This window comes from Haemorhous mexicanus, chromosome 17 (genome assembly GCF_027477595.1).
Source record: "Haemorhous mexicanus isolate bHaeMex1 chromosome 17, bHaeMex1.pri, whole genome shotgun sequence".
NCBI lineage: Eukaryota > Metazoa > Chordata > Aves > Passeriformes > Fringillidae > Haemorhous > Haemorhous mexicanus.
The window spans coordinates 15,231,813-15,248,857 of NC_082357.1; the positions used below are offsets into that span (position 1 = coordinate 15,231,813).

General features: G+C 49.6%; 2 protein-coding genes and 1 long non-coding RNA gene across 4 annotated transcripts in view; all 3 read right to left on the reverse strand.

Moving 5' to 3' along the window:
* LOC132335109 (mesothelin-like) overlaps positions 1-10,256 on the reverse strand; it is a 32,424-nt gene extending 22,168 nt beyond the window's left edge. The window contains exons 1-8 of one of the 2 annotated variants that reach the window (XM_059861263.1): positions 10,223-10,256; positions 9,544-9,624; positions 7,913-7,950; positions 6,941-6,962; positions 6,791-6,818; positions 5,081-5,165; positions 2,798-2,959; positions 117-313 (exon numbers count right to left, since the gene is read on the reverse strand). In XM_059861263.1, coding sequence (XP_059717246.1) covers positions 117-313; positions 2,798-2,959; positions 5,081-5,165; positions 6,791-6,818; positions 6,941-6,962; positions 7,913-7,950; positions 9,544-9,589 — 578 coding nt within the window. In that variant the 5' untranslated portion in view covers positions 9,590-9,624; positions 10,223-10,256. The remainder of the gene's footprint in view (positions 1-116; positions 314-2,797; positions 2,960-5,080; positions 5,166-6,790; positions 6,819-6,940; positions 6,963-7,912; positions 7,951-9,543; positions 9,625-10,222) is intronic. The other variant, XM_059861264.1, reaches the window with a different exon arrangement.
* Positions 2,114-2,791, reverse strand: LOC132335114 (uncharacterized). The gene is made up of 2 exons (XR_009488594.1): positions 2,669-2,791; positions 2,114-2,614 (listed from the first exon to the last, which is right to left on the reverse strand). It is a non-coding gene; the product is annotated as an uncharacterized LOC132335114 (long non-coding RNA).
* A 138-nt stretch (positions 10,257-10,394) lies between the features above and the next one.
* Positions 10,395-13,660, reverse strand: LOC132335111 (formin-2-like). Its single transcript, XM_059861266.1, has 2 exons — positions 13,514-13,660; positions 10,395-13,332 (listed from the first exon to the last, which is right to left on the reverse strand). The coding sequence occupies exon 2, from the start codon at positions 12,280-12,282 to the stop codon at positions 11,197-11,199; it is 1,086 nt and encodes a 361-aa protein (XP_059717249.1). The 5' UTR covers positions 12,283-13,332; positions 13,514-13,660; the 3' UTR covers positions 10,395-11,196.
* Between the last annotated feature and the right edge of the window lie 3,385 nt (positions 13,661-17,045).

Consider the following 17,045-nt stretch of genomic DNA (forward strand, 5'->3'; position numbering starts at 1 on the left):
TCTTAAAATCGACATCTAAGCACACACACACAAACCCTGAATTAAACCTTAAAGCTTTTCCACAAACCCATCTCCAAAGGGATTTTCCCCCCCGGGGGGGGTCAGCCCGCACTCACAGCAGCTGGAACATCTGGCAGGAGACGCGCCCGGCTCGGAGGCAGGTTCCCAGGTGCGCCAGGAAGGGCGGCAGCCCCCGGCGGAGCCAGGGCAGCAGCACGGCGGGGGAAGCCACGGCCGGCACCCGCAGCATCCTCTCCCCCAGCCCGCCGAGCAGCACCAGGCTCCACTCCTGGGAAAGGGGCACCTGCCAAAACTGGGGGGAAAAAATTCGGGGAATTGCAGCCAGAAATCCAGAGGGATAAATTAAATCTGCTGCTTTGGGTGGGGGCTCTTTGTGGGCTCGCTGCTCTTTTCAGGGTGAAAAGAGAATTTTTAGTTTCTGGCTCCGGCGTTTATGGGTTTCCAAAGGTGACAGTGTTGGAGGGTGGCAGTGCCACCTCTCCAATGGCACTGGACAAACCAACAGCCCATCAAATTTCTTCCATCAAAGAATGCCAAACAATGAGTTATTGACAGAAAGGGTGTGAGAGAGTTCATCACAAGGATGTAAATATCGGCACCCGCAGCATCCTCTCCCCCAGCCCGCCGAGCAGCACCAGGCTCCACTCCTGGGAAAGGGGCACCTGCCAAAACTGGGGGGAAAAAAATTCCGGGGAATTGCAGCCAGAAATCCAGAGGGATAAATTGAATCTGCTGCTTTGGGGGGGGGGCTCTGTCACGACAGGACACGATACACGGCGTGGGCTCGCTGCTCTTTTCAGGGCGAAAAGAGAATTTTTAGTTACTGGCTCCGGCATTTATGGGTTTCCAAAGGTGACAGTGTTGGAGGGTGGCAGTGCCACCTCTCCAATGGCACTGGACAGACCAACAGCCCATCAAATTTCTCTTCTTCCATCAAAGAATGCCAACAATGAGTTATTGACAGAAAGGGTGTGAGAGAGTTCATCACAAGGATCACATCGGTACCCGCAGCATCCTCTCCCCCAGCCCGCCGAGCAGCACCAGGCTCCACTCCTGGGAAAGGGGCACCTGCCAAAACTGGGGGGAAAAAATTCCGGGAATTGCAGCCAGAAATCCAGAGTGATAAATTAAATCTGCTGCTTTGGGTGGGGGCTCTTTGTGGGCTCGCTGCTCTTTTCAGGGTGAAAAGAGAATTTTTAGTTACTGGCTCCAGCATTTATGGATTTCCAAAGATGACTGTTGGAGGGTGGCAGTGCCACCTCTCCAATGGCACTGGACAGACCAACAGCCCATCAAATTTCTTGCATCAAAGAATGCAAACAATGAGTTATTGACAGAAAGGATGTGAGAGAGTTCATCACAAGGATCACATCGGCACCCGCAGCATCCTCTCCCCCAGCCCGCCGAGCAGCACCAGGCTCCACTCCTGGGAAAGGGGCACCTGCCAAAACTGGGGGGGAAAAATTCCGGGGAATTGCAGCCAGAAATCCAGAGTGATCAATTAAATCTGCTGCTTTGGGTGGGCTTTTTGTGGGCTCGCTGCTCTTTTCAGGGTGAAAAGAGAATTTTTAGTTTCTGGCTCTGGCGTTTATGGGTTTCCAAAGGTGACAGTGTTGGAGGGTGGCAGTGCCACCTCTCCAATGGCACTGACAAACCAACAGCCCGCCGGATTTCTCCTCCTCCAGAAAAGAATGCCAAACAATGAGTTATTGACAGAAAGGATGTGAGAGAGTTCGTCACAAGGATGTAAACATCGGTACCCGCAGCATCCTCTCCCCCAGCCCGCCGAGCAGCACCAGGCTCCACTCCTGGGAAAGGGGCACCTGCCAAAACTGGGGGGAAAAATTCCGGGGAATTGCAGCCAGAAATCCAGAGGGATCAATTAAATCTGCTGCTTTGGGTGGGCTCTTTGTGGGCTCGCTGCTCTTTTCAGGGTGAAAAGAGAATTTTTAGTTACTGGCTCCAGCATTTATGGATTTCCAAAGGTGACAGTGTTGGAGGGTGGCAGTGCCACCTCTCCAATGGCACTGGACAAACCAACAGCCCATCAAATTTCTTCCATCAAAGAATGCCAAACAATGAGTTATTGACAGAAAGGGTGTCAGAAAGTTCATTACAAGGATGTAAATATCAGAAGGCTCAGAAAATGTTTAAGAAATCTTTAAAAATCTTTTAAAAAAATTACTGAAAAAAACTTACTTACTGAAAACAACCTTTAAAAGTCTTTTTTAAAAAAATCTTTTTTAAAAAATCTTTTAAAAATCGTTTAAACAAGTCTTTGCTTAAAAAAAGGTCTTTGCTTAAAAAAAAAGCCTTTGCTTAAAAAAAAAGCCTTTGCTTAAAAAAAAAGCCTTTGCTTAAAAAAAAAGCCTTTGCTTAAAAAAAAAGCCTTTGCTTAAAAAAAAGACTTAAAAAAAGACTCTTTTAAAAAACAACTCTTTAAAAAAAACTTTAAAAAAAACCTCTTTAAAAAAACTCTTTTAAAAAAAACCTCTTTTAAAAAAACTCTAAAAAAAACTCTTTTAAAAAAAACTCTTTAAAAAAAAACTCTTTAAAAAAAAACTCTTTAAAAAAAAACTCTTTAAAAAAAAAACTCTTTAAAAAAAAAAACTCTTTAAAAAAAAAAAAACCCTCTTTTAAAAAAGACTCTTTAAAATCAGGGCTGCATCTCTTTCCAAAATAAGGTTAATAAAAATAGTCAGGGGATTTGAAATGAAGGCTTTTCCTGAGCAAAGCTGCCCTGGATTGAGGGAATTCCATTGGAGGGAAGGCTCACCTGCTGGCTGAACAGGCTCAGGGAGGCCAGAAGCTTCCCAGCATCATATTTGGAGAAGAACAGGATGGAATATTCTGGATCCAAGGCTGTGCTGGGTGTGGAGGCCAGGCAGGAAAACAAGGAGGAGAGGAAATCATCCTGAAGGTCCTGGAGCCAAGCTCCCTGGGGCAGAGAGGGGAAATGCAAACCAAGGGAATTTTTAGGGGGAAATCACCCTCAGGGGCTCAGGCACACCTGGGAAGGGATTCCTCCCCTGAGGGTAAAACACTGGCACAGGTTTTAAAAGCTTTATCCAAAAAAAAAAAAACCCAAAATTGCCAAAACTTTGCCCAAATTTCTGAATCATTTCATCTAACTAGAAACTTCCTCTTGAATTCCCAAACGTTTTTTCAGGGAAATGGATTTCAAACAGCAGAAGACAAAAACAAAACCAAGAAAAAAAAACCCAAACACCCAAAAAATAAAAAAAAATCCCCAAACCCACTGATAAACATTTGCATTTTGCCATCCTCCTGTCAGAAATGCTGACCAAACCCACAAATTTTTGTCAATTGAACTGCAATTACTGCAGCAGCTCAAGAGAGAATGGCCAAACCAGGGGAGAAGGCAAACCTGGAACAGCCCAGGTGGCATTTTCCAGGCTGCAACCAGTTCTAACTGTGATTTCACCCCTTTTAGTTGTGTTTTTACCGTTCCTACTTGGGCTTTCACCCCTCTTAATTGTGTTTTCACCCCTTCTAATTGTGTTTTTTACTTCTCTAATTGTGCTTTTGCCCCTTCTAATTGTGCTTTTACCCCTTCTAAATGTGATTTTACTTCTCTAGTTGTGTTTTTACCCTTTCTATTGTGTTTTTACTTCTCCAATTGTGCTTTTCCCCCTTCTAATTGTGATTTTGCCCCTTTTAATTTTGCTTTTACTTCTCTAGTTGTGTTTTTATCCCTTCTAGTTGTGTTTTTACTTCTCTAATTGTGCTTTTGCCCCTTCTAATTGTGCTTCTACTTCTCTAATTGTGTTTTCACCCCTTCTAATTGTGTTTTTTACTTCTGTAATTGTGCTTTTGCCCCTTCTAATTGTGTTTTTACTTCTCTAATTGTGCTTTTGCCCCTTTTAATTTTGCTTTTACCCCTTCTAGTTGTATTTTTACTTCTCTAATTGTGCTTTTCCCCCTTCTAATTGTGATTTTGCCCCTTCTAATTGTGCTTTTACTTCTCTAGTTGTGTTTTTACCCCTTCTAGTTGTGCTTTTACCCCTTCTAGTTGTGCTTTTACCCCTTCTAATTGTGCTTCTACTTCTCTAATTGTGTTTTCACCCCTTCTAATTGTGTTTTTTACTTCTCTAATTGTGATTTTGCCCCTTCTAATTGTGCTTTTACTTCTCTAGTTGTGTTTTTACCCCTTCTAGTTGTGCTTTTACCCCTTCTAGTTGTGCTTTTACCCCTTCTAGTTGTGCTTCTACTTCTCTAATTGTGTTTTCACCCCTTCTAATTGTGTTTTTTACTTCTCTAATTGTGCTTTTGCCCCTTCTAATTGTGCTTTTGCCCCTTTTAATTTTGCTTTTACTTCTCTAGTTGTGTTTTTATCCCTTCTAGTTGTGCTTTTACTTCTCTAATTGTGCTTTTCCCCCTTCTATTGTGTTTTTACTTCTCTAATTGTGTTTTTACCCCTTCTAATTGTGCTTTTACCCCTTCCCATTGTGTTTTTACCCCTTCTAATTGTGCTTTTACCCCTTCCCATTGTGTTTTTACCCCTTCTAATTGTGTTTTTACTTCTCTAATTGTGCTTTTGCCCCTTCCAATTGTGCTTTTACTTCTCTAGTTGTGTTTTTACCCCTTCCCATTGTGCTTTTACCCCTTCTAATTGTGCTTTTCCCCCTTCTATTGTGTTTTTACTTCTCTAATTGTGTTTTTACCCCTTCCCATTATGTTTTTACTTCTCTAGTTGTGCTTTCCCCCCTCACCCAGGGTGACTCTCCCGCAGAGATCCATCCCAAGGATGTCACACCAGTTTTTAAGAGCCAATTCCATTTGCAAAACCCCTTGGCCCCAAGTTCCTCCTCCCTCCCGGGGTGTGGAGAAGGAAATCCCCAATTCCCAAAGGTGTCCCGGGTGCTTTGGGCACTGCTGAGCCCCGTGGCACAGGGCAGGTGTCCCCTGGAGGGTGGCACTGCCACAGCTCAGGGTGGCCTTGGCTGCCCCCCCAGGGCTGGTGGGAAGTGCCAGAATTCCCGAGGAGCACAAATTCCAGCCCCTGGGAAGCAGGGACTGGGGGATTGGGGGTGCTCACCTGGGCACAGGCCAGCTGGCCAAAGGTGAGGCTGCACGGGGACCTCCGGCCTCGGGCCACCGCCAGGAGCTGCTCCTGGCTGGCACTGGGGGGACAGGGACAGCGTGGGACGGGGTGGGAATGGGGGACTGGGATGGGGGGACTGGGAATGGGGAACTGGGAATGGGGGGACTGGGAACGGGGGAACTGGGAACGGGGGAACTGGGAATGGGAATGGAGGGGACTGGGAATGGAGGGGACTGGGAATGGGAATGGGGGGGACTGGGAATGGGAACGGGGGGGACTGGGAATGGGGGGGACTGGGAATGGGGGGGACTGGGAATGGGGGGGACTGGGAATGGGGGGGACTGGGAATGGGAATGGAGGGGACTGGGAATGGAGGGGACTGGGATGGGAATGGGAATGGAGGAACTGGGATGGACTGGGAATGGGGAAACTGGGATGGACTGGGAATGGGGAAACTGGGATGGAGTGGGAATGGGGGGGACTGGGATGGACTGGGAATGGGGGAACTGGGAATGGGAATGGGGAAACTGGGATGGGCATGGGGGACTGGGAATGGGGGAACTGGGATGGACTGGGAATGGGAACGGGGGGGACTGGGAACGGGAAACTGGGATGGACTGGGAATGGGAGTGGGGAAACTGGGAATGGGAATGGGGGGGACTGGGATGGGAATGGGAATGGGGAAACTGGGGTGGGAATGGGGAAACTGGGACTGGGAATGGGGGGGACTGGGATGGACTGGGAATGGGGAAACTGGGAATGGGAAAACCGGGATGGGAATGTGAATGGGGAAACTGGGATGGGAATGGGAATGGGAAACTGGGAACGGGAATGGGAAAACTGGGATGGACTGGCAATGTGGGAAACTGGGACGGACTGGGAATGGGGAAACTGGGACGGACTGGGAATGGGGAAACTGGGACGGACTGGGAATGGGAATGGGGGACTCTGGGACGGGAATGAAGAACTGGGAGAGGATGGGATGGGAATGAGGATACTGGGGCAGGATGGGCTGGGAGTGGGGGAGACTGGATGGGGACTGGGAGAGGATGGGCTGCAAACTGGGGCAGAACTGGGTGGGGAACATCTGGGTGGGGGCAGAAGTGGAGGGGCACTGGGCAGAACTGGGTGGGGAGGCAGAGCAGGAGTGGCTGGGGACAGATCCAGATGTGAAGCGTCACCCCCCAGCAGCCCGGAGCACAGCTGGGCACAGCAGCCAAAGGCACCTGAGTGCCCCCGGGCAGGGTTTGGCTGCTGGCTGTGCCCCAGGAGGGATCCAGCCCTCCCAAAGGGAGCAGGAGCAGGGCTGAGGGCACAGAGGGCACACGGGGACAGGGCAGGGCGAGGGTGCTGGCACTGGCACTGGCACAGGGACAGGCAGGGGGGCACCGCTGACCCATCAGGGTGAGTGAGGTCTGGACTGGAGCTGTTTGAGCCCCACTGGAGCCAAGATAAGCTCAGCACCTGTGCCAAGGCTCTTGGCTGCTGCCCAGAGCCTGGCCCTGCCTTTCTTTGTCTTGCCAGACACCAAACCCCAGCAGGGCTCTTTGCCTTCCCTGTTTGAACAAGTGCAAGCAGAGCCCTCCCCGCCCACAGGCAGCCCCGGGGAAAACCCCAAAATCTGGGCTCAGGGGGATGTGGTCACCCCAGGAGAGCTGAATGCTCCCAGGGAAATGCCCCAGTCCCCAGGGGTGGCTCACCTACCTCTGCACTGAGGCACACACGGCAGATTCTGAGCCCCAGAACAAAAAGAGACACAAAGGTAAGGAATGGGGAGAGGATTTGGCACGCAGAGCCCTCTCCGGGCTTTCTCAATAAAAATAAGAATAAATAAATATTTGGAAAGGAACTCACCATTGACGGGGGAGCTGGAGCACTGCACCAGGAGGAGGAGAAAAGAGACGGGGTTAAAATGCAGCTCTGACATTGTCTGGGATCACTGCACACGGACTGGGGGAGCCCTTTGGGGTGGGGTGGGCCTGAGCACACTGGGACCCCAAACCCCAAACCCTGAGCACACTGGGACCCCAAACCCCAGACCCTGAGCACCCCCAGATCCCAAACCCTGAGCACACTCACTGAAAGCCCAAACCCTGAACACACTCAAACCCTGAGCACACCCAAACCCCAGACCCTGAGCACACCCAAATCCCAAACCCTGAGCACACTCACTGAAACCCCAAACCCTGAGCACCCCCAGATCCCAAATCCTGGGCACATCCAAACCCCAAACCCTGAGCACACTGGGACCCCAAACCCCAGACCCTGAGCACCCCCAGATCCCAAACCCTGAGCACACTCACTGAAACCCCAAACCCTGAACACACTCAAACCCTGAGCACACCCAAACCCCAAACCCTGAGCACACCCAAACCCCAAACCCTGAGCACCCCCAAACCCTCAGCTCACTGAAACCCCAAACCCTGAGCACCCCCAAATCCCAAATCCTGAGCACCCCCACATCCCAAACCCTGAGCACACTCACTGAAATCCCAAACCCTGAGCACACTGAAATCCCAGATCCTGAGCACCCCCAAACCCCAAACCCTGAGCACCCCCAAACCCCAGATCCCAAACCCTGAACACACTCACTGAAACCCCAAGCCCTGAGCACCCCCAAACCCCAAGCCCCGAGCTCCAGGACAGTTCCTGGCTCTGCACCTCAATCCCCTGGGCAGTCCCAGCCCACCCCACCCCCAAGGGCAGGGTCAGTTCCCCCGGAGGTTTGGGGGGGCTGCCCTGGCTGATCTTTAGGGTCCCCCACCCAAACCACCCGGGAAGGTGCTAACCACACCAATTTCAGTTTCGGGGTTGCATGTGCCTCACCAGCTCTGTCCCAGCAGCAGCAGCAGCTCCCTGGCACCCTGCAAGACAAGGGGGTTTGGGAGCAGAGCCAGCACGGAGCTCCTGCCAGCCCCAGCCCCCCGAGCTCCTTTCTGCTGGGTTCTGACTCAGAGATGGGGGAGCTCAGAGGCGTTTTTAAAATTTTATTCTATTTTTAGTCTCATGTGAAGGGTGAGACAATACAGATATTGTAATTCAGGTTATTAGAGAAAATATTATATCCATATATATAGAATGGAATATAATATAGAATATATTAGTATAAATTAGTATGGTATATATTATACTGGTATATATTAATATATCAATACAATATATCAATATATTATTGTATATAATATATCGATCCATTAATATAATATAATAATAGAATAAAATAAAAATATAATAAAATAATAGAATAAAATAAAAATATAATAAAATATAGAATAAAATATAGAATAAAATATAGAATAAAATAAAAATATAATAAAATAAAAATATAATAAATATAGAATAAAATATAGAATAAAATATAGAATAAAATATAGAATAAAATATAGAATAAAATATAGAATAAAATAAAATATAAAATAATATAAAATATAAAATAAAATAAAATATAAAATAAAATAAAATACAGAATAAAATAATAGAATAAAATAAAAATAGAATAAAATAATAGAATAAAATAAAAAAATATAATAAGATAAAATAAAATAATAGAATAATATAATAAAATAAGATAAAATAATATAATAAAAATAATTAAAATAATATAATATAATAATATAAATATATAAATATATTATATATAATACTATATCTAGATCTTTTATAATATATTATTATACAATATTATACTATATTATATAGCAGAGGGAAGAGGGCACGGACAGGGAGGGGACACAGGGAGGGCTTTTGATTATTTAATTAATGCAAAACTGTCACTAATTAATGGCCAAAGGAGCCTTCCCCCAGTGGGCTGCAGGATTTGGGACAGGACCCAGGGAATGGCTGGGTGGGATATTGGGAATTGGGAATTTGGGAATATGCCCTCCCACCCCCAGGGCAGGGCTGGGTGGGATGTGGGGAATTGGGAATTGTTCCCTGGGAGGCTGGGCAGGCCCTGGAACGGATTTCCCAGCCCTGGAACGGATTTCCCAGCCCTGGAACGGATTTCCCAGCCCTGGAACGGATTTCCCAGCCCTGGAAGTGTCCCTGGACAGGGCTTGGAGCAGCCTGGGATGGTGGGAGGTGTTCCTGCCCGTGGAGCAGAGGGGATTTGAGGTCCCTCCCAACCCAAACCCTGCTGGGATTTATTATTCAATGAACAGAGAGGCAATCAGATTTAATGATGATTATTCCTTAAGTGCTTCCAGATGCCCCAGCAGAGGGACAGGAGCACAGAGCTCTGAACAGACAGGAGGGATCAGTCCCAGTGGGACCTTCCCACCCTAAAAACTGAAACATTTCACTACAAATCCAACAACAAACAGGACAACGACAGGCTGGGGATTTAGAGCAACCACCAAAGTCACACTCAGTGCTCTGGCAGCACAATCTCCCCTTCCAGGGTGATCCCAGGCATGGAAAACCCTCCTGGGCCGGCCCTCCCTGCACGGCAGACTCACCCAGCAGCAGCAGGAGGAATCCCAGCCCGGGCAGCAGGGGAGACATTTCTGGACAGGTCTGCAGGAACCACCTCAGCTCAGCCAGGAAAAACCAAACAGGAATAAAGAAATAAAAACCAACACAGCACAGGTGTTCAGGAGAGCCACGGGAATCAGTTCAGAAAGGAAAAACCGAAGAGAAATAAATAAATAAAACCCAAAACAGCACAGGTGTTCAGGAGAGCCACAGGAATCAGTTCAGAAAGGAAAAAAAGAAGAAAAATAAATAAATAAAGCCCAAAAGAGGACAGGTGTTCAGGAGAGCCCCAGGAATCAGTTCAGAAAGGAAAAACCGAAGAGAAATAAATGAATACCAACCCCAAACTCAGAGGAGGAAAGGTAAAGGTCACGAGGAAATCTGGACACCCCAACACCCTTCACAAACCCCACAATGAGCCCCAAAAAATGGGAAAAGCTCCTGAGGGGGGGGGGGGGGGGGTGTCCAGGAAAACACAGGGAGAATTTGGAATTAATGAAGGCACCGCGCCCTGAGCTGGCTGTGGGGTGGCAGAGGGACAGGAGGTGGCAGAGAAAGAAGAAGTGACCCGGGGGGGTGGCAGAGGGACAGGGGGTGACCCGGTTTGGTGGCCCAGGGCCAGGAGGTGGCCGTGCCCACCCGGAGGGGACCCTGTTGCGCTCACCTGTGCCCGTGCCGGTCCCTGGCACGCTCGGGCACCGCGGGCTCCTTTTGACGGGCGAGCCGGGGCGGGGCCGGGGCTGCTGCATCCCGGGATGGAGCGGGACACGCCCCGGGCACGGAGCGGGGACCGGGCACTCCCCGGGCTCCGGGAGCACCGAGGGGATGGAGCCGGAGCTGGGCACTCCCCGGGCATGGAGAGAGAGCTGGGCACTCCTGGGCTCCGGGAGCACCGAGGGGATGGAGCCGGGCACTCCCGGGGATTATGGAACCGGAGCCGGGCATTGCTGGGCTCCGGGAGCACAGAGGGGATGGAGAGGGAGCCGGGCACTCCCTGGGCATGGAGAGGGAGCCGGGCATTCCTGGGCTCCGGGACACAGAGGGGATGGAGCAGGAGCCGGGCATTCCCTGGGCATGGAGAGGGAGCTGGGCACTCCTGGGCTCCGGGAGCACCGAGGGGATGGAGCCGGGCGCTCCCTGGGCATGGAGAGGGAACCGGGCATTCCCCGGGGATGGAAACGGAGCCGGGCACTCCCTGGGCTCCGGGAGCACAGAGGGGAGGGAGAGAGAGGACAAAGGGGATGGAGGAGGAACGGGGCACTCCCCGGGGATTATGGAACCGGAGCCGGGCATTCCTGGGCTCCGGGAGCACAGAGGGGATGGAGAGGGAGCCGGGCACTCCCTGGGGATGGAGCAGGAGCCGCGCATTCCTGAGCTCCGGGAGCACCAAGGGGATGGAGCCGGGCACTCCCGGGGATTATGGAACCGGAGCCGGGCATTCCTGGGCTCCGGGAGCACAGAGGGGATGGAGCAGGAGCCGGGCATTCCCTGGGAATGGAGCAGGAGCCGCGTATTCCTGGGCTCCGGGGCACAGAGGGGATGGAGGAGGAACCGGGCACTCCCCAGGCATGGAGAGGGAGCTGGGCACTCCTGGGCTCCGGGAGCACCGAGGGGATGGAGCCGGGCACTCCCGGGGATTATGGAACCGGAGCCGGGCACTCCCCGGGCTCCGGGGCACAGAGGGGATGGAGCAGGAGCCGGGCATTCCCTGGGCATGGAGAGGGAGCTGGGCGCTCCCCGGGCATGGAGAGGGAGCTGGGCACTCCCTGGGCTCCGGGAGCACCGAGGGGATGGAGCCGGGCACTCCCGGGGATTATGGAACCGGAGCCGGGCATTCCTGGGCTCCCGGACACAGAGGGGATGGAGAGGGAGCCGGGCACTCCCTGGGCATGGAGAGGGAGCCGGGCATTCCTGGGCTCCGGGACACAGAGGGGATGGAGCAGGAGCCGCGCATTCCCTGGGCATGGAGAGGGAGCTGGGCACTCCTGGGCTCCGGGAGCACCGAGGGGATGGAGCCGGGCGCTCCCTGGGCATGGAGAGGGAACCGGGCATTCCCCGGGGATGGAAACGGAGCCGGGCACTCCCTGGGCTCCGGGAGCACCGAGGGGAGGGAGAGAGAGGACAAAGGGGATGGAGGAGGAACGGGGCACTCCCCGGGGATTATGGAACCGGAGCCGCGCATTCCTGGGCTCCGGGAGCACAGAGGGGATGGAGCAGGAGCCGGGCACTCCCTGGGGATGGAGCAGGAGCCGCGCATTCCTGAGCTCCGGGAGCACAGAGGGGAGGGAGAGAGAGGACAAAGGGGATGGAGGAGGAACGGGGCACTCCCCGGGGATTATGGAACCGGAGCCGGGCATTCCTGGGCTCCGGGAGCACAGAGGGGATGGAGGAGGAACCGGGCACTCCCCGGGCATGGAGAGGGAGCCGGGCACTCCTGGGCTCCGGGAGCACAGAGGGGATGGAGCCGGGCACTCCCGGGGATTATGGAACCGGAGCCGCGCATTCCTGGGCTCCGGGGCACAGAGGGGATGGAGCAGGAGCCGGGCACTCCCTGGGGATGGAGCAGGAGCCGCGCATTCCTGAGCTCCGGGAGCACCAAGGGGATGGAGAGGGAGCCGGGCGCTCCCTGGGCATGGAGAGGGAGCTGGGCACTCCTGGGCTCCGGGAGCACCAAGGGGATGGAGCCGGGCACTCCCGGGGATTATGGAACCGGAGCCGGGCATTGCTGGGCTCCCGGACACAGAGGGGATGGAGAGGGAGCCGGGCACTCCCCGGGCACTGCCCCGCTCCGGGAGCACCAAGGGGCTGCGGGACAAACCCCTGCGGGGACAAACCCCTGCGGGACAAACCCCTGCGGGGACAAACCCCGGGCTCTCGGGCAGTGCCGGGACCCGCAGCCAGCCCGGTCCGTCCCTCCAGCCCCGGGGAGGGTTTTGGCACCCGGGGTTGATTCTGTGCCCGGAGCTGGCAGAAAATCCCTGTGCGTGCCAGGCAGCTCCAGCTGGGAGAGCCCAGGGGGCAGATCTGGGGTGGATTTTGGGAAAGGTTCATCCCCAGGGGGGCTGGAACTGAACAGAGCCCCAGGAGAGGATGGACAGCACCCCAGGGATGGGATTGTTGGGACACAGCCCCTGGGATCCCTCCCCACTCAGGATATTCCGTGGTTCCAGATCCCACGGGTGGCAGCCTGGGAGCTCGGTGCCTTTGGATTCATCTCAGGGGAATTTTGCAGCCTTAGATTTGGGAAAAAATAAAAACAAACAAACAAACAAACAAACAAAAAAAAAGAGAAAAACACAAAAAAATCCCCAAAAAAACCCCAACAAAAAAAAAAAAAAAAACGAAAACAAACAAACAAAACCCAACAAAAAAGAAAACCCCAACCAAGCAAAAAAAAACCACCAAAAACCCCAAAGAAACAAACAAACAAAAAAACCCACCAAAAACAAACGAACAGAAAACCCCAACCAACAAAAAAAATAGCACCAAAAAACCCCAAAAATCAAAACAAAAACCAAAACCTCACACAAAACAAACCAACCCACCAAAAAACCAAACCAAAAACCCGACCAAACATGAAAAAATCGCTGTTTGGTCACTTTCCTGGTGCTTCTCCAGGCTGGTTTTTGCCAGGGCTGGCTCTGGGCCATCAAGAACTGGTGTCACTGTCCCCTCCCAGTGCCACCACACCCCTGCTGTCCCTCTGGAATTCCTGGAGCCACAAACCAGCTCGGCTGCTCTGCCCCGGAGACTCCCCAGGAACCATCGGCACTCTGCAATTAGTGCAATTAGTGCCATCAGTAATTAGTCACAGGGCTGAGCTCAAGGCAAGAGGCCTCTGGGGATCCTCCAGCCAGGGTTCAGAGGGCAAAGCTCTGGGGTTTGGCATTTTGGGGGGGATTTTTGGCACTTTTTGGGGATTTTGGGGCATTTTTTAGGGATTTCGGTGCTCACCTGGAGTAAAAAATTCACCACTGTCACACACAGCCCTGCAAGGTCTGAATTGGGGCTCACCTGGAATAAAAAAATCCCCTTTAATTCATCCCATGACCCTGCAGGGCTCTGTGAGGGGGAATTGGGGCTCACCTGGAATAAAAAATTTCCTTTAATTCATTCACCCCAGGACACACCAGCCCTGCAGGGTCTGTGAGGGGGATTTGGGATCTCACCTGGAATAAAATAATCCTCTTTATCTCACCACTCTGACACCCCATGACCCTTCAGGGGTCTGTGAGGGGGATTTGGAGCTCACCTGGAATAAAAAAAATCTCCTTTAATTCATCCCCAGACCCTTCAGGGGTCTGTAAGGAGGAATTGGGGCTCACCTGGAATAAAAAATCCCTTTAAATTCATCCCATGACCCTGTAAGGGTCTGTGAGGGGGATTTGGAGCTCACCTGGAATAAAAAATTCCCTTTAATTCACCCCAGACCCTTCAGGGGTCTGTAAGGAGGAATTGGGGCTCACCTGGAATAAAAAAAATTCCCTTTAATTCATCCCATGACCCTGTAAGGGTCTATAAGGGGGAATTGGGGCTCACCTGGAATAAAAAATCTCCTTTAATTCACTCACCCCAGGACACACCAGCCCTGCAGGGTCTGTGAGGGGGATTTGGGATCTCACCTGGAATAAAATAATCCTCTTTATCTCACCACTCTGACACCCCATGACCCTGTAAGGGTCTGTGAGGGGGATTTGGAGCTCACCTGGAATAAAAAAAATTCCCTTTAATTCACCCCATGACCCTGCAGGGCTCTGTAAGGGGGATTTGGGGCTCACCTGGAATAAAAAAAATCCCATTTAATTCATCCCATGACCCTTCAGGGGTCTGTAAAGGGGAATTGGGGCTCACTTGGAATAAAAAAAAATCTCCTTTAATTCATCCCCAGACCCTTCAGGGGTCTGTAAGGAGGAATTGGGGCTCACCTGGAATAAAAAATCCCCTTTAATTCACTCACCCCAGGACACACCAGCCCTGCCTCTGCCTCCAAAATGCTTTTTCCCAAAAATCTCCCCCCAGTTCTGCACCAGGGAGGGAGGAGAAGGGTGGGACACCCAGGAACGGGGGGGGACAGCCCCAGGCGAGCCGGGCCGGGCCGGGCCGGGCCGGGCCGGGCTCAGCCAGGTGTGACAGGGACACGGAATCCTGGCCAGCCCCGCCCAGCCGGGACAAAGGGGCTTTGTGCTGGCCCAGCAGAGCCGGGCTTGCCTGAGCCTGGCTCGGCCTGAGCAGCGAGGCTCCGTTTTTAACTTTTTACAGCTGAAGAAGAGATAAAAGGGATAAAATCCGGCAAACTGCCAAAGCACAGCAAGAGCTTGGGCAAATTCCTCTGGTGCTTTTCAATTGCACTGCTTAAATGCATTTTCATCGGCATGATATAGAATTTATTTATGTTATATATTTTATATGTTATCAATTTATAATTATATATTTTAAATATTATAAATATATATTGTATATTTTATTTTATAAATATATATTGTATATTTATATATTATAAATTTATATTTATAAATTTATAAATATATATTTATATTTATATATTATATATTTATATATTTATAAATAAATATTTATATATTTATATATTATATATTTATATATTTATAAATATATAAATATATAATATATTCACATACCATATATATTTTATATGTTTATGTAATATATTTATATATTAATATAGTATATATTTCTATTATATAATATTATAATTTGTATGTAGATACATATAACTATATAATTTGTATATATTATATAATTTGTATATAAATTATATTGTATAAAATATGAATATTTTATATAATTTATATTTATATATTTTAATAAATATAAAAATATATAAATATAAATTTATATTTATATTTATATGATATAATAATATCAATATATAACATATTATAAATATATAATATCTTATATATGGGTATATAATATATATTTTTATATATCGTATACATGTATATATTTTATCTATAATATGTTTTATTTTTATTATTATTTTATAATATGTATTTATTTTATTATTTTATCTGTATTATTTTATCATATGCATTATTTTACCTATATATACATTTTATCTATAATATGTATAATATTTTATATACTTTATATATTTATATAAATATATAAAATATTATACAATATATTCTTATATAAATATAATATATAAAAGGACAATAAACATAAAAATAAATATATAAATATATAAAAAGATAAAATATATAAATAAATATATAAATATATAAATAAATATATATAAATATATATATTAAAAATATATATATATGTATATATATATATATATGAAATATTTGAGGGTTTTCTTTAGCATGTCCTGGGAATTCTTTAGGTTTGTTCCACCTCCGACTCCTTTGATTTTTGGGAGTGGTGGATGCCATTTCCTCACACAGCGAATTTTTGCTGGTTTTTCACAACAATCCCTTTGTCCTGGGAGCTCCCTGCATTTCAGGTCCCAACACCTCCTGGCATTTCCTCCTGAAAATCCTGGGAGGGAGAGAGCTCCAGCAGGGGCGGGGGACAGGGGTGGGGGACAGGGCTGTCCCCAGGGCTGCTCCAGTGCCACCCCTGCGGAGGAGCTTTCCCAGCAGCTTTTTGGGAAGAGCATCCACGTGGAAAGCATTTCCTACCAAGGTCATTGGCACAGACACCCAGGGAGGAGGAGAAACAAGAGAACACCTGCAATTCTCTGTTCCAGTTCCATATTCTCTATTCCTTCTGTTCACATTTCCCGACCAGCCAGCAAAGTCAAATTTAGGGGTTTTTATAAGAATGCACAAAAAGCAGGCAGGCTGGGATTGTTTAACCAGTATAAACCAGTTTAAACCGCCTGGAAATGGAGTTTGCTGCTTTGGATTGTCTCTGTTCCAGCCACAGCAATCCCCAGTGCCAAACCTGGCACGGGGCAGGAGGAGGATGAGGAGGAGGATGAGGAGGATGAGGAGCTCAGCCCAGCCCGTGCCCCCGGGGTGACACAGCCTCCGTAAATGTCACCAGCAGCGAGATCCCCGTGCCACACACAGGACAATATTTGCCTCCCCGAGGAGCTGGTGTCGCTCTGTTTGCTCAGGGCTGCAGCTCCCAGCGCGGAATTCAGGAACAGAAAACAAATTTTGGCTGCCAGGAGCTGCAGAGCCCAGCCCAGAAATGCCAGAGGGGTCAGCCCCGGGGGGGGGTTTGGGTGTCACAGCTCAGGCACCGCCTGTGTCCCCGGGAACAGGGACAGGGCAGCAGGAAACAGCCCCAGGTGCACCGGGGGAAGTTTAATTTGGAGATTAGTGAAGAATTTCCTCCCCCAGAGCGGGGAACAGCCCTGGCACAGGTGCCCAGGGTGGGGCTGGGGGCACTGCAGGGATGTCAGAGCTGGCCCTGGGACAGGTTCTGGGCTGGGAATGGTTGGGGTTTTAAAGGTCTTTTTAAACCCCAGTGATTCTGTGATCCCAGCCTCAGCCCCTCACCCGAGGGG

What these genes read in the sequence shown, in the direction of transcription:
- LOC132335111 (XM_059861266.1), bottom strand. Translation starts at nt 12,282, where the DNA reads ATGCCCGGCTCCGGTTCCATAATCCCCGGGAGTGCCCGGCTCCATCCC.